This window comes from Leopardus geoffroyi, chromosome D2 (assembly GCF_018350155.1).
Source record: "Leopardus geoffroyi isolate Oge1 chromosome D2, O.geoffroyi_Oge1_pat1.0, whole genome shotgun sequence".
Classification (NCBI taxonomy): Eukaryota; Metazoa; Chordata; class Mammalia; order Carnivora; family Felidae; genus Leopardus; species Leopardus geoffroyi.
In genome coordinates, this window is record NC_059334.1 from 33,761,889 (window position 1) to 33,778,672 (window position 16,784).

General features: G+C 39.3%; 1 protein-coding gene across 5 annotated transcripts in view; it reads left to right on the plus strand.

The window, feature by feature from the left end:
• The window catches only part of MCU (mitochondrial calcium uniporter), a 199,866-nt gene that overhangs the window by 1,172 nt on the left and 181,910 nt on the right, over positions 1-16,784 (plus strand). For 2 of the 5 annotated variants that reach the window (XM_045437720.1, XM_045437722.1), the window contains exons 1-2: positions 14,274-14,389; positions 14,957-15,098. The exons of 2 other annotated variants lie outside the window; for them this stretch is intronic. In XM_045437720.1, coding sequence (XP_045293676.1) covers positions 14,331-14,389; positions 14,957-15,098 — 201 coding nt within the window. In that variant the 5' untranslated portion in view covers positions 14,274-14,330. Of the gene's footprint in view, positions 1-14,273; positions 14,390-14,956; positions 15,099-16,784 lie in introns of those variants that run through there. One more of the 5 variants, XM_045437723.1, reaches the window with a different exon arrangement.

Sequence of the window (16,784 nt, forward strand, 5' to 3'; positions counted from 1 at the left end):
CAGTGGGTTCTCTTTGCTTGGACTTTCCCAACCCATTTGTGTTGGTCTTTGGCCAAGTGAGAAAGTGTAGGTTTTGTTTCCTAGAGCTAAGTTGTATAGTGTGCTAACGAGAGAATCACTGCAGACAGCCTGCTAGAAGAAACTAGTACCTTGAGATCTCAGCACGTACATCCACCTGTGTTAACAAATACATCCACCTGTCTTCTTGTGATCACATAGCTCTTGAGAGGAAACTGAACTGGAGGTTTTCAGAGAGGATACCCCAAGACTGATGACAACATAAAATCAAGGGTCTGAAAGAGCTATGAAAAGAACTAATGCTCTGGAAATGCAAGATGATATTGTTATTATTAGTCATACGTATGGATCCTGTCTTCATTCTTGTGAAGAAAATTGTACTTCATATTTGGCATGCTGACATATTGCTTTGCTGAAGCTTTTGGGTGAGAGCCGAGCTTTTCCACAGTTCAGTTTAGAATTGCATGTTTCATAGCCTCCGTTTATGTGTTTTGTTTTCCTAAAAACATGAAGCCACCCAAAAATCTGATTGCATTCCCCTCTCCCTCAAACTATTTAAAGACTTCTCAAGTTGTCTTTATCCCTGTATTTTGCTAATACGTCTTTTGACTTTGCACAGTTTGTTTTTAAGGCTATTTGGGTGTGGTATTCATTTAGCATTTTTAAATTTGTGCCTTGTATATTTTTCACTATGCGAATCTGTCAGGCTGTGAGTGCCTTCCTTGTGTGGGTACTTCATGAAAGTGTTCTTCTGTGCTATTCTGGGGTGGGTAAAAGTGATGTGCTGAATTTGTAACTGAAAGCACAGTTAAAGTGAAGTGTTATTTCTGAAGGGCTGAAGTGTTATCATGGGAATGTTGACTTGTAAATGAACTTAGAATTGTATGCTTTTGAAAAAAATTGTGTCTGATGATTTAAAATATGTAAACAGGATTTTTTCTTTTTCTACGATTGCTCTGAAGCCACCCTGTCTATAGCTGTCTCCATCTGTTATTCTATGATCTCTCACAAGACTCACTTTGAAAGGTATCTCTTGGAGATTTGTTTAACTCTTGACATTTTATGCCTGAAATTGAGGCCCAGAAAAGGGGAGAAACTTGGCCAGGATCGCACAGCTAACAGGCAACAGTTTCAGGACCCACCCCAGATATTCTGACCCCGTTCTTGTGTTCTTCTCATTATAAGGTGCCATTGCTCCTTCATAATCTTTCTCCTCCTTTATAAAACTGACTATCGTTAGGAAAGTATTGGTGTTTTAAAATCCCGTGAATGGGAATGCTCCTGTAAGTGGATGTTGTTTGAGGCCAAATGTATTAGGCAAATATGGGAGCAAACAGCTTGCTCTTGTAAAGGTCCCTGAGAGACACTAAGGTTGCATCTTGCCTAGGAGACATCCTGTGCATGTGCAGCAGATGGCACTCTGCATTGGACGACATCACAAGCCCAGCTTGTGCCACTTTTGTTCTGCTGTAGTAGGTACAGTAAATTAGAGCCAGGGGGACATAACCGGTTATGGTGCTGGTTAATTTTTTTGCTTGAGAGGCATGTGTTCAAAATCTTTTCCAAGTTTACAGGAGGAGCCCAAAACAATACAGTTCAGCTCATTGGCAGATGTGGTTGTGAAGTTATGAAACATAACTTGTCCCCTCCCCACTTTCTTTATTACAAGATCACTCAACTAAGTAAATAGAAATAAGAATGCAGGGGCTTATTCAATATTTTTGGCACCATCTAGTGTAGTTTTTCATTGTCCATGTGAAGAGCCCGTTACTGCTCCCAGCTTGTGGTTGCAACTTAAGACTGATGTAAAATGTTTGTCGCATGCCTTTCTGTGTGGTTAGTGAAGGTGGTTGCTATTTTCAAGGATGGCTCTTTGAGGGGGAACTGCCTTTCATTGTGAGCTGGGTAATTCCTTTGCTAAATCAAATGGTCTCACCTCTGATTATGAAAGCCTGACTGTTGACATTTCCTAGTGGTCAGTGGCTATGCTGAATTACTAAATCTCTTGCTTAAGTCTGTCATTGGACTGTTATTGTTTGCGACTGTCCCTCTCACTTTTACACATTATAGTTCTTTAGTGGTCACAACATTTCTGTTTAACCTGATAGTTTTAGCAGAGGTTATAGTACCAGACACAGAAGCAAGTTGCAATTCTTTAATTGGGTTTCCCAGAGACATCCCAGCACAAATATTCCACTTCGCTTAAGCCAGTGTTCCAAGTATCTATACTAAATGTTTATGCAGTTCTTGCAGCTGAATTTCGGTCTTAATCACTTCTCTAACCTCTAAGGTCCATTTCAGGTTAGAGACTGTGACCGATGACTCCTCTTTGAATCTAACCTCCTCACTTTACAGATGAGGAGACACGCCTAATGGGAACTGAGGGAAGTGACTTACTAGGTTATGTTTGTGGTTAATGACATCTGAGATGTCTTTAAATGGAGGTGGATTCAAGAAGTCCTAGTCAGAATCTTAATTTGTGTGATTCCTGGCTCTTAATCCCTTTCTGTTGTTCTCTTCTGCCTTGTCTAAGTTCTGATAGGATTTATTGTTAGCTAGTTTAATTATTAGCAGGACACAGATTGACACTGACTTATCTTGTTACCTAAATATTTCATTTGTGGGTGCATTATCTTATGGGGTGGGTGGGCAGTATTGCCTTTTTGTCTCTCATAGACTCCAGCGCAGTGCTAGGTATATAGGTGACACTCAGATGAGCATTAATTGAATATGCACCCTTTTGTCTGCTTGCAGATACAATGAAAAGATGTGCTCATTACCACGCCCCCCATCCCCCAGTTTGACTTTTCTAATGGCCTGTTGCCTAGGTAGCCACATTTGGGTAATTGCTTTAACTTTGGTATTGCCAGTACTGTCTTTGATTGTATATTACACTTCTTTATGGTAGACTGATGCACAGAGTTGGTGCCTTTCGATGAGTTCTACAGTGATACTTGCTTTCTGCCCAAAGCCCAGCAAAAGTGTGATTAATACCCAGATTATTATGCTTTATGGAACTCTACTCCAAGAGGAAATCTAAATAGAGAATGCAGCATCAGGAATGGTGTATGTCAAAGAGAACAACAAACTGAATGCACATCGTTTTTGGTTTTGGGGCTGCCTTGTGTTTGAAATCCAGAGTGGTTATGGTCTTCTGCAATAGCACCTCATTGATACCATTGTCTGGTTTTTTGTTTTTTTTTTTTAAATGTTTATTACTTATTTTGAGAGAGAGAGGAAGAGAGAGAATCCCAAGCAGACTCCACACTCAGTGCTGAGCCTGACATAGCTCAGTCACATGACTGGGAGATCATTTGACCTGGGCCAATATCAAGAGTCAGAGACTTAACTGACTGAGCCACCCAGGTGCCCTGCCCCCATTAATACCATTATCTGAATAACTGCAGAGATGTTGCTTTCATTTCTTTTTTATATCCTAGCTTTGTGTCTCTATGGGTTTTCTTAAAAAATTCTGGTTTATGTGTGTGCTTAAGGACAAGACTATGGGTGTTTTTTTTTGTTTTTTTGTTTTTTTTTTTTTTTTGAGAGGGAGAGAGAGAGAGAGAGAGAGAGAGAGAGAGAGAATGCATGCAAATGGGGGAGAGACAGAGGGAGAGAGGAACAGAAGATCTGAAGCGGGTTCTGTGCTGAGAGCAGCAAACCCGATGTGGGGCTCGAATTCATGAACTGCAAATCATGACCAGAGCCAAAGTCTGACACTCAACCAACTGAACCATCCAGGTGTCCCAGGACAAGACTACCTTTTAAGATCTTGAGATAGCCACCCAACATAACGGAATCCTCTATTCTTTATTTCACTAATTAATACTGTACCATGACTCATGGATATTTTAGAATTACTGGAATAACATGTTATTAGGAAAACTAAGATGTTACTATGGAGGACATATACTAAAAAGAATCATAGACTTCAGAGCTCAAAAAGACCATAGATTAAGGCAATAATGCAAGAGTGGTGAAATGGTTTTTTCTTTAGTAGCCCAGCAAGTTACTACAGAGCTGAAAATGGTTCCCCCATCTGCTGGCTTTCTCAATCAGTTCTTTTCCTATGAAATTGCAGGAACGTATGTGTCATTTAAAAGACAATTAAGCTGGGGCGCCTGGGTGGCGCAGTCGGTTAAGCGTCCGACTTCAGCCAGGTCGCGATCTCGCGGTCCGTGAGTTTGAGGCCCGCGTCAGGCTCTGGGCCGTCAGGCTCTGGGCTGATGGCTCGGAGCCTGGAGCCTGTTTCCGATTCTGTGTCTCCCTCTCTCTCTGCCCCTCTCCCGTTCATGCTCTGTCTCTCTCTGTCCCAAAAATAAATAAACGTTGAAAAAAAAATAAATAAAAGACAATTAAGCTGAGGTTCCTTTTAAAAAGTGAATTAGGAGGGGTACCTGGCTGATTACGGCAGTAGAGCATCTGACTCTTGATCCCAGGTAGAACATTTGACTCTTGCTTGATTCCAGTTCAAGTCCCCTATTGGGCGTGGAGCCTACTTTAAAAAAAAAAAAAATGAATTGGGGAGAGAAAAAAATCAAAAAATGAAAAGTGAATTGAGACCCTTTCTTTCAGTACGTGCTTAAACTCAAGCCCAGTCCTGAATAATTATTTCCTGATTTAGGTCAAGCTTGATGATATGTGTTAAAAAACCTGTCCTCTGCAGGTTGAACACAAAAAGAGAAACAATCCATTTAATTATTTCACTGCAGTTTGTTAAATGCTTGCAGTGAGACAGCCTGTGTAACATGAAAGTTGACTTCAAGCAAAGTAATTTTAATGAGTTTAGTGAATTATTGACCCATAAACTGTGTATGGGCTTGAATCTTTTATTTTGATCAAAATATAACTTGGTAGATTACACCACCAACTGGGTCTAGTAGCATGCTGAAACTGAACTTTTTCTAATGCAGTTCTGGAAAAAATGGGAAATATGACATTGCATTTTGAAATCTCTTGAAAATAAGAGTCCTTTTCAAAGGTTCTTTAAGGACATTGGCAATATTTATTAATCAAAAGGGGGGTATTTACCTTTTATACTTTGTTACTAAAGTTTTCAGTCTTTACTATTGTCTATTTTATTGTTTGGGGAACACTTGTAAAAATCACCAGAGAATTGCTGAGAATCCATATGTGTATGAGGCCATCCAGGGGACAGTCTCCCACGTATAGTCTTGAACTGTACTGCCTTATGGATTACAAGATCCTTTAAACTTCTTTTTTGCCTTCACCTTTTTTGTAATACCTATAATAAGTGGTGTTACAGGATGTTTAAGAGTATTAATATCTGCTTTAAACTTTAGAGAAAGTTAACGTGACTGATAATTTGTCAAATAACTGGAGAGGAAGTAGGTTAATGTGAACTACCTGACCTGTATGTAGAGGGGTAGATAGAGAAGAAAGCATCTGAGGGCATTGTGTTACCTCATTTAATTCTCACTATAGTGCTGTGAGAGGCATGATTATCCCAGGTTTATAGATGAGGAAATTGAGGATGAGATAGGTTCATTTCTTCCTAAGTGTCATAAACTGTTTTAATGCCAGGGATGCAAAGATGGACCAGACAGATGTTTTGGAGCTGGGATTTATGCCTAGGTCTGGCTGGGTGTCTGTGTAGGGCCCCCTTCCCTTTCATCTTGTCCTTCAGCTGTGTTTCTTTCTCAAGCAGCTACTGCAGTTTTCTTCCAAGAGATCTTACCATCTTTCTGGCAACATTTAAGTCTCTTTCTCTACCCTCACCTCCAGGTCTTAGCTAATAAGGGTCTAAGATATTGCTTCCTTAGGATATTTGTAATTTGGCTAAGGATTCTGGAAAGTCCCACCCATTGTTGAGCATTGCTTCTATATCAGACACTTTTATAACTCTTTGGGCAAAATAGTACTCCCATTGTACAGATGAGAAAATGAAGACCTAGTAAGGGTAAGTAACCAGGAGTCATTCAGAAAATATCTGATGAACTGCTGTTTGTAAGATGCTGTGCTGGGAAAGAGTGATGTCTCTGAGGTGGTCCTGAGAGGTCACAGTTTGGCTAGGAGACACCGACAAACAAGACTGTAAGTGGCTATGCTCCCCGCCGGCCCGGAGGTTCAGTGGGAGCGTTTAGCTGGAGAAGGCTTCACAGGGAGGCCTCACTTAAGCTGAAATAGGATGAAATATGATGTGTGGGGGACTGGAAGGGTATAGTCCAGTCTAGGCAGCAGCAACATCTGACATGACTGTATGAGGAAGGAAGATGTATTTGAGAAACGGCCAGTAGTTTGTAAGAACTGGAGTGTGAGCAAGAACAGCCAGAGATTAGGCTGGGCAGTAATAGTGATACCACTAAGAATTAACATTTATCAAGTGCACCACGTGTCACATAGGTAATCTCACTCAATTCTTGTGGCACCCTCTGGGTAGATGTTGTTGCTACCCTCGTTTTATAGTGAGGCCAAGTTACCTCAGCTCGGTTGATTTGCCCGGGATCACAGCTGGTAAGTGACGCTCAGCTAGTAAATGACTTACTCAGGATCATGCAGCGGCGACTGGTATTTCTGGCAAGGAAATGCAAGTGGTCTGGCTCCAGAGCCTGTCTCTTAACTCCTGTGCTATGGTGAGGGAATCAGACTGTGAAGGGACTTGTGAAGGAATTGGAATTTTATTATGTAGGTCAGTGGTTTTTTTTAAACTCAACCCACAGTAGAAATACATTTTATATCATGACCCAGAATGTGCATGTGTGCATAAAAGTAGGAGAAGTTTCATGAAACAATATTTTTACTATGTATGAGGCATACATAGTTTCTATGCTATTTTGTTAAAGAAATACTGGTTGGGACCCACTTAAATTGATTCTACAGTTTAAGCCACAGTTTGGAAAAATACTGCTAGTCAATAGGTGAGCATCTGAAGAATTTCAATTAGGTGAATCACATGATCAGGTTTGTGCTTTTTTTGGAAGGTTAGTTACAATGGCAGCAGTGTGAAGGCCGGATTCGAAAGGATGGGACCAGAAAGCCAAGAGGCCAATAAGGGGTATCTTAATGAACCAGGCAAAAGATGCCTGAATAAGGACAGTATCATTGGGGATAGAGAAAGGGAATAGAGAGAAGGCAGATTTAGGAAGTAGAATTGTTAGAACTTGGTGATTGGACATAGACTATCACTCAGCTAGTACCAGGTAGAAAGGCAGTTCAATTCAAGGGCTGTCTGATGCTATTAATACTCAGGCCCTGAAACTTTATTTCTGGACCTTTTCTGTGTGTTTCTTTTTACAGTCATGTTAAATATACTTCTTTGTTGTCTTTTCTGTGCCTCTTCTTTTGTATATAAAAATGTGCTGACCTGGTTTAATGATTTTAAAATGTATGTATCAAATCCAATGCCTACCTTATCCCATGTTCCTGCCTCCCCTCCCCCACACCATCAGAATCTGAAAGATTTACACACAGTGTGGAAGGAGTTCACCAAGTGTGATGAGCACTCAGCAAATCTTCTTTGAGAGTGTGTGTTCTGTGTATGACACTCTTCCAAAGCAGAAACTCTTCATGTTACCTTAATTAATTAGAGGAATGTTTTTGAGTAATTTCCTTTGACTTTGTTCTCTTTAACTTTCCAGTTTTGTAGTATTTGTTTACCTTTAGGGAATACTGAGCATTGTATGTATGATGGTCTTTTATCTTTAAAACAAACAAATAAAAACCTAGTCATTCCTAGGCATGAAACCTTTTCTTCGTAAAATGTTAGCAACCTCCATTCTTACATTAGAAGCGAAGACAGGAGTTGTGCTTCTGCCATCCGTTTCTCAAGAGGAGTATAAAAATAAAAACATGTAATAATCGAGAACAAGTTATATGGAGTGATTCTCTGTATTTTAATTGACTAGGTACCTTACTGGATTGCTTTATTCGGAAAGCACATATTCTTTGGTCTTCTAGGTATTATAATACAGAGGTAAGTATTTATTTGATAACTATGACAAGTCTTTAGACCCGTTACAATATTTGCTTCACCAGAAGAGATTGTATTTGTCACGTTGTTGGTGAGCCTTTGGAAAACTATGGGACTAAAGGATTGCTATACCATCATAGAATTTTTAATTAGTTTTCTGAGATAGTTAAATAAGAGATGGAAATGGTGTGTGTGTGTGTGTGTGTGTGTGTGTGTGTGTGAGTCACCAAAATAAAAGTAAGTCACTGTACTTGAAGAGGATTAGGTGCCATGTGATACAATAGAGGTAGGAGTGTGGGTTTTGTTCATTTCTCTTCTGTTAATTTGCTGTTTGACCCTGGGCAGGTGACCTCTTTGGTCTTAATGTTTTGGCCAATTAAATAAGGATGCTTGATCAAAGGAGCCTAAGGGGCTTTCTAAGACATATGTCACTTTCATATAATACTTTATAAGTAATTTTTATATTTTTCCTTTGGGGAGCTTGTATAAAATCATAAACTCAAGTATAATGTATTTGCTTATTGTCACCAGGGTCAAAGGCTTGAAGTGAAGAAAAATCCCTTCCATTTCCTTTTCAGGACAGTTTGTATAATTACTTCTGACATCTTGATGGACAATTTACCCTGCGTTCCTCTTAAACAAGTCATTCTGCCTTTAGTCCCATCCTTCTCTTTTGTCTTCTTTTTCCAATCCAAACTGCTGAGGGTGTGGGGGAAGAGGTGAACATGTGGTGGGGAATCCAGAGAGTTGGAGAGAAAGGGGAAGGAAAAAAGCAGTTAATGTTGGAATGCTGAGGTAAGACAGTGTGTTCTAATAATCTGTTAATTCTGAGTCGTGATCTGCCAGGCTGAAACAGAAAATGTTTCTGTTTTCCTTTGTAATTACACTACAGGAATCCTGAGTGTGGAAACCTCAGGTGATTAGTTGCCCACAGTAGTCTATTCTCCCAAACTCTGTGAGCTGAGCCTAGTGTAGTCAAGAACAGAGACACTCAGCCAGTGTTGAATAAATGAGTCAGTGAGTTGAAAAGTCCTAGAGACCATTGTCTAAATCCTTCAACCCTGTGGATAATGCAGCTGTAGATTCTCTTGTTCTCCATGCCGAGATAATACAGTGATGAGAATCATAGAAATACGAAGAAGAAATTACTTTTCTTTGATTCAGGCAGCAGCAGATCATTTTAAAAGGGTTCACAGATTATGCTGAAACAAGCAGGACTATGGAAAATACTAAGTAAAATAGTGATAGAAAAATATTGTAGTGCTATTGTCTTATAAGTAATTTAAGAAATTGACACATGCATCTGCCTGGCAAGTATTTGGAGGAAGTAGAGGAGTGGAGGGAAGGGTGAAGGGCTGGGCACTGCAGAAGAGAGCTTGAAAGGAACTATTTGAAAGAGGTGCTGCCAACTCTAGATTCCCTGCATGTATATATTTCCAAAGATGACAGATTTTTGGAGGTGTTTATTTTGGAACTAATCTTCTGTATTTCCATTCTGCCCCCACTGTATCCTGTATCTTGCACTGCCAGAATTCTGCTAGCTGCCATGAAGCAGGGCTGTGGCAAGTGGCCAAGTGTGATAAAACCTATTTTTTTCATTTTAAAACAGAGTATGGATATGAGAATACTTTATGAAGTATTTAAGGATAGATTGAATGGAGTAGGAGAAATAGTAAAAACCTAATGAGAAGATTGAAAGTTTTTTATTTGCGTTTGCTGGAATTTGTATTTGTTTGGTAAACAGAAGAATACCAGCTTATGTCCGTCTCTGTCACTTTCTTCTTTCTTGCCCCTCTTTCTCTGACCTTTGAATGCTGGTGTTAGAATAGATAGGAAAAATGGGTTTTCTGATCATGAAGAGGTGGTAGTGATTTTTTAATTTTTAGTTTTTGAGGGAATCCCAAGGGTATGCTCTGTGTGAATGTCTCATTACATGTATGCATGCGAGAAATTGTTTTATTTTTTTCGTTTTTGTTTTAAACCCTCCCCCACCATGAAATTTTTTTTTTTTTTATTTCCAGCTCTGACTTAAGCTTCAAAACAAAATGTTATCTAAGCATTGTTGAGGTGGTGAAGCAATCGTGGTCTAACATATTACAGAATTTTAGAATGTTCATTTATTAGAAAATTAAACTGCAGTCAGTATTTTCTTTAATTTTATTTTTTTTAATGTTTATTTTTGAGAGAGAGAGAGACAGAGAGAGAGAGAAAGAGACAGAGCATCAGCAGGGGAGGAGCAGAGAGAGAAGGAGACCTGAAGCAGGCTCCAGGCTCTGAGCTGTCATCACAGAGCACGATGGTGGGCTCAAACTCCTGAACTGTGAGACCAAGACCTGAGCTGAGGTCGGATGTTTAACCAACTGAGCCACCCAGGTGCCCCAGTGTTTTCTTTAATTTTAGTATCTCATTCTGCATTGACATTTGATTCAGAATAAAATCAAGTTCCTAGCTTGGCTAAGTGCCACAAAGTCGGGTGAGCTTTAAATATGTAATGACTTTCTTTTTAATGATTGCTAGAGGTTTGAGCAGTAAAAAGGGGAAAATGAAAGGAAGCTCTAATAGATTTCTTGCCTAAAAAGAGCATTCTTGGTAAGATTAAAAGTAGAGACAAGCTGAGGCCCTGAGTTAGGGATCTGAAAATCCCATCACAGCCAGTATAAGAAAGTAGCAGCACTAGTGGAAGAAAACACAGAAGGTCTCTACTGATGAGGGGGCTCACTTGGAAAGGGCGTTCCATCACCAGAGGGTTTTTTTTGGGGGGGGGGGGCTTCATAAGAAAACTATATTCTATTCAGTTAAACATAATGGGAAAAGTCATTTGTTTTTAAAGTATGAAGTATGTTGGGGCGCCTGGGTGGCGCAGTCGGTTAAGCGTCCGACTTCAGCCAGGTCACGATCTCGCGGTCCGTGAGTTCGAGCCCCGCGTCAGGCTCTGGGCTGATGGCTCAGAGCCTGGAGCCTGTTTCCGATTCTGTGTCTCCCTCTCTCTCTGCCCCTCCCCCGTTCATGCTCTGTCTCTCTCTGTCCCAAAAATAAATAAACGTTGAAAAATAAAGTAAGAAGTATGTCATGTCTATAAAAACATGTAGAATATTTATTTCTTTTAGCTTGAAAAATTAAACACGGTAACTATGAAAGCTGCCCCAGGTATCTTTCCTCAGTCCAATTTCTTGTCCTCTCTCCCCAAATTACCATTCTTTCCAATTTAGTATTTACCATTCCCATGCATGTGTTTATGCTTTTGCTGTATCTGTCAACCTTACATAGTACTGTAAATATGTTTTAAGCCTTATTTAGAAGATTGTACACTGTATGTAGTTATGTAATTTGTTCTTTTTGCTTAAATACTTTGAAGAATCTGTAGTTGATACGTGTAGTCCTGGTTCATTCATTTTTAACTGTTTTGTCATGTTTCATTCTCCATTTCTCATGTTTAACTATTCTCTTGTTGACTGAAAGTCTCTTTAGCTGAATATTTTGGGGGGCTGGGAAAGAGGAATATATTATGTCATTTTAAAAGTTAGACGAGGAATATTTTGACTTTCAAAAAATCCAGTTTCCTTTTTTGGGTGTGGAATGCCCTCATTTATCATATTCCTGGGAAAACCCTTTGTACTTCCGGAGAGAAGGCAGAGAAGAATAATGTTTCATTACACAGACGAACATGTCTTGTGCAAAGTGCCGAACGGCATCCGCTGTAATACAGCATGCTCATGCGGGATTGAGCTGTTGCAGCTAAAACTTGGTTTGTTCTATGAAAATGCTCAGTTTTTTTTGAAGTGCAGACAAGCTGTAGATGGGAACTTGTTGACATTTATTCATTGTTTTTCTTCTGTGAGTTCCCAAATTTGCAGTTTGGGACTGCTTTATTTGGTAGAAAGGGTATATGCCTTAAATGGTAAAAAGATTGTTCTTGAATTGTGTCATGGTTTTACGGAGTAAAGGAAAAACAAGGTCTAGGAATGGAGGGGTGCTTTTTGGGGTAGACAGTTGATGTGAAATAAAATATTTGTTTTAATAATGAATCTTGTATGTGTATTTGCCATTGAGTATTCCTTGTAGTCATTGTTTTAGAAAGGCAATCTCTGATAAATTTTTTTTCTTCCCAATTTCATGCAGTTGTCTTTCATTTGTAACATCTTTGAGAGGCACCTGGGTGGCTCAGTAGGTTAAGAGTCTGACTTCGGTTCAGGTTCGTGAGTTCGAGCCCTGCGTTGAGCTCTGTGCTACTTCAGATTCTGTGTCTCCCTCTCTCTCTGCTCCCCACCCCCTCTCCCCAATCTCACACTCTGTCTCTCTGTCTCTCAAAAATAAATGAACATTAAAAAACAAAACAAAAAGAAGAACTGTTAACATCTTTGATAATGGTTTGGATAATGTTGCAGAATACACAATACAGAACTCCATTCAGGTTGTCCCTCCAAATGATTTGCTATTGTGCTTTAACCAGAAATGCTGATGCAGCAAGGGAAACACTAATAAATGGGATTCTTTCCAGGGACTGTAGCTAAGGCAAAGCAAACACAAGCCAAAATTGGGAAGAAAATGTGAGGTAGGCACCCACGATGCAGTCTGGCCAGATATGCTATTAACAGTGAATATCCCTTTCTAAATAAATTAATCGAGGCCTGGGCAATTTGAAAAAAAAATTTTTTAACATTTATTTATTTTTGAGACAGAGAGAGACAAAGCATGAATGGGGGAGGGTCAGAGAGAGGGAGACACAGAATCTGAAACAGGCTCCAAGCTCTGAGCTGTCGCACAGAGTCCGACGCGGGGCTCGAACTCACGGACCACGAGATCACGACCTGAGCCAAAGTCAGCCGCCCAACCGACTGAGCCACCCAGGCGCCCTGAGGCCTGGGCAATTTGAATCATCAGACTGTTTGCTAAAAAGGTGACCCAACTTTAAGCATACTGGAATTAGGGAGTAGTGTAAGAATAGTCTTTTGGCTAAAACTTATTTAGAATGAAAACTTAAATTATCTTTGTTTTTTCTTATTGGAGAGATTCTGGTGCCCCAAGAATGATTAAATTCGGTTGCCTATTGGTTTCTGCCATTGTGGTTCTGTGGGGGCAATGATGCTAAAAGGGCCAGCAAGTAAAAGAAGAGATTATTTAAAAAAAAAAATTGAGGGGGGGGGGCGTTGGAATGATTAGATGGAAGGAAGAAAGAGATTATTGAGAATTAAGAATTGAGAATTAACTGATTATGAGGAATGATTTTTGTTTTTTCACTATTGCTGCTTTTCTTATAAGTCACAGTTTTTTATTCACAAATTCCTTTACCCACAAATAGTGTAGGCATTGGGAGAGGAGGTAATGGTATGTGAACAGGCTCTTTTCAAAAATGTTGTCCTGAAAAAAAATGGTGGTTCTTGTTTTTGAATGATCTCTGATAAAATTTGCCAAGAGTCAAGCATTTTGAAACAGAACTCCTAAACCAGAGGGTTGTGTGGCTAGGTAAATGAATTGGATTTTTTGTTTTAGTGCACCAAGAGTTTTAAGTTTTGTGAACTGCTTTCTGAAACTATTGAAAGTTCTGAATGAATCTGGATAACCTGAGACTTCTATTGCCAGGGTCCCTTTCAGCTAAAAAATTTTTTATTCTTATTTAAGAAAAAAAAGAGGGGGGCGCCTGTCTGGCTCATTCCTTGGAACATGCAACTCTTGATTTCGTGGTCTTAAGTTCAAGCCTCACCTTGGGTTTAGAGATTACTTTAAAAAAGAAATCTTGGGGCGCCTGGGTGGCTTGTGCAAAGCTATCATGACCGACTTTGGCTCAGGTCGTGATCTCGTGGTTCGAGCCCCACGTTGGGCTCTGTGCTAAGAGCTCAGCGCCTGGAGCCTGTTTTCGATTCTGTGTCTCCCTCTTTCTCTGCCCCTCCCCTGCTCTTTCTTTCAAAAATAAATAAACGTTAAAAAAAATTTATTAAAAAATCTTTAAAAAATTTCTTCTTTTTCTCATTGTTTATTAGGGTTCCATTTTTTAAATGTTAGAAGCATAGAGATGAGTGAAAGAATTTTGCTTCTTTAAAGCAATTTCTAAAAGTATTATTAGTCTATGAATTGTTGCTTCAGATTCTCGAGTTTTACATCTATATGAGCTTACCATGCAGATATCAAAAGATTCAATACTTTCTCAGGAAAAAATGTATATTTGAGAGTTTCTCATAATCTTCTGGATTTATTCTAGGTTCTAGGTTGTAGCTAATATTCTTTCAAACTTTCTTTCCTTTGTTGTCATATGCTGAGGTATCCATGTCAGCAGGCTCAGGAGAGCCTTTACCTTTGACATTGACTTTACTTTTTTCTATTCTTTTAGGTCTTTCACTACCATTCCTACAGTGGTTGACAAGATATCGTTTCCACCTCACTCTCCATGTACCATGCCAGTGACATCTTAGCTGCTAGAGTGTGGAGCTGGCCTGTGGGAGTCAAGTAAGTGCCTTTTTTACTATTTGGCATGGTTTTTGCTTACTTTGCAAAGCCATGTAGAGGAACTTCTTAAGATTAGTTTTTAAAAAGGCACTTGCTTGATCCTTGTGGGCTGGCTCTTTGCTCTAGCCTGCTATTGAATACCTGGTAGCTAACATGGGGCTGAACTTAGCAAGGTGACTGTCACAGGATGGAACATTTTTGTTAGGATAGACCCTAAGGGATGATAGATCTGGTCTTGGCCTAATTATTAATTAGCCCATTCATGTTGATGGACAACCCCTGTCCCATCCCAGAATGAATCAGAACTTCTGTATTAGATCAAACAGTTAGTCTGGCCTTCTGGAAATTTAACAGGTTATGGATAACCAAGGGTCTGCTGGTCTAAACCAACTGGGTTGCATGGAAACAGAGCAGCTCTCCCAAGAAAGTCAATGACCTTGAATTTTAGCTCTCTATATAGCTTAATTAATTTAGCTTAATATATAGGAAAAGTGATGGTTGGCATTAATGAGGTATGGGTTTCTTTTCTTGCTAAAGTTGCTAAAACCTGGTATTTTACTTTTGCAGGTCACCTTGTAAATTTTGCCTATATAAATTAACACATCCCCTGTTATGTCATAACAACCATGTAAGGGAGAGTGTTTTCCTGCTCTGTCTTAGGTATTGGTGGTGTGACCTGTTCATGCAGGGGAAACTTGAACATTCTCAGGTATGTGAAGATCATGATTCATAAACATTTTCTCCCTGCAAACAAAACAGTTTATTTCAGTGTGAACTCATGAAATGGTTTTACAAAATCTATCTTGCCAGTTGATTTTCTGCCCCTGATTCTAGGACAGGGAGTAGCCAACTACAGCCATGACCATCACTTGTTTTTGTGAATAAAGTTTTATTGGAACACACACCCATTCGTTTACAAATTGTCTATGGCTGCTTTTGCACTATAGCAACAAAGTTGAGTTGTGACAGAGACCGTATGATTCACAAAGCCTAAGACTATCTGGGTTTTTTAAAAAAAGTGTGCCAGTTCCTTCTATAAAAGAAACAGACTTCAGGATATGTTTAGATATAAACTTGTTGGAACCACAGGTGAATTCAAATAGTCTTCTAAAAAGAAAGCCAAGCCCTGTGTCCTAATGCTGTCTAGCAAATAAATATTTGCAATATATATGGTGGTGGGATTACTAATACAAGGTTAATGGAATGGAAAGCCATGATGGCTGTTCAACTTGTTTTCTTTTATTCATTATATCCCCCTACTCCTCACCCCCCATGGGACTAAACACTCATTCCATAACGGGATATTATTTTTCTTTCTAGACACTTGATTTTATAGAACAGATAAGGATAAAAGCTTTAACTAGGCTATCTTCCCAGAAGTGATAACTAAAGGACCTCTTTATTCATGGAACAAATATTAAAGTTGAAATGAACTTGAGATCATGGAAATTGAGAATCAGAGAAGTTCGGGGAAATGTTCAAGGGTCACAGAGAAGACAGTGGTGGAACTGAAACCAGAAGCTAGGTCTCCTGCCTCTTTGCCCAGGGTTCCTTCTACTAGGTCTTACACCATAGTGGGGCTACTTGTTTTCACTACTAACTGTAAGGCACAGCCTTTTCACTTTATTCCCTCTGAAGTAGAAGCAAAAAGACTCAACGATTTAAACCACAAAGATGTGATTTATTGGAGAATTGATGTTACTTGGAGTTTGGATGCTTTTATTTTCTTGTTTGAAGATTAACTGGGGGGTTGCTTCTTAATGAATCATTAAAAACTTATATATTCAAAAAGTTTAGTTGGAATAAGAAAGGAAGTCTGAGCCTTGTTCATTATTTTATAGCTGGGAGCAAAACCAAAATCAGCACAGATAGAATGCTTCCCTCATATATCTATGTGTCTAAGCCCATAGATGGAAAGAGTGTATGTGTGTGTATGTGTGCATGCGTGGGTGTCTGACAGCTCTTAAAACGCATTTGGATTGCATTCTGAGAGGAGTTTAGCAGGTGTATTACAATCTGCAGATTATGTTGCAGAGTTTTAAGTGGATTTTTAAAAATAAATTCTATTTTTAAACAGTTTTGGATTTATAGGAAAATGGCTAAGGATAATTCACAGAATTCCCATATACACCCCATCTCCAGTTCCCCTATGGTTAACATGTTACATTAGATTGGTACATTTGTTACAGTTAATAAACCAGTGTTGGTACATACTGAAGTGTGTATTATTCAGATTTCCCTTAGTTTTTGCCTAATGATCTTCTTCTGTTCCAGGATTAAATGAAGTTTTGTTCACATGTTCACTGATTTAGAAGGCATTGATATGACCACCTGAAAGTTAGACTAGTTTTGAAGTCCCTTTTATATTCCAGGAGTGCGATTCAATGCGTACAGG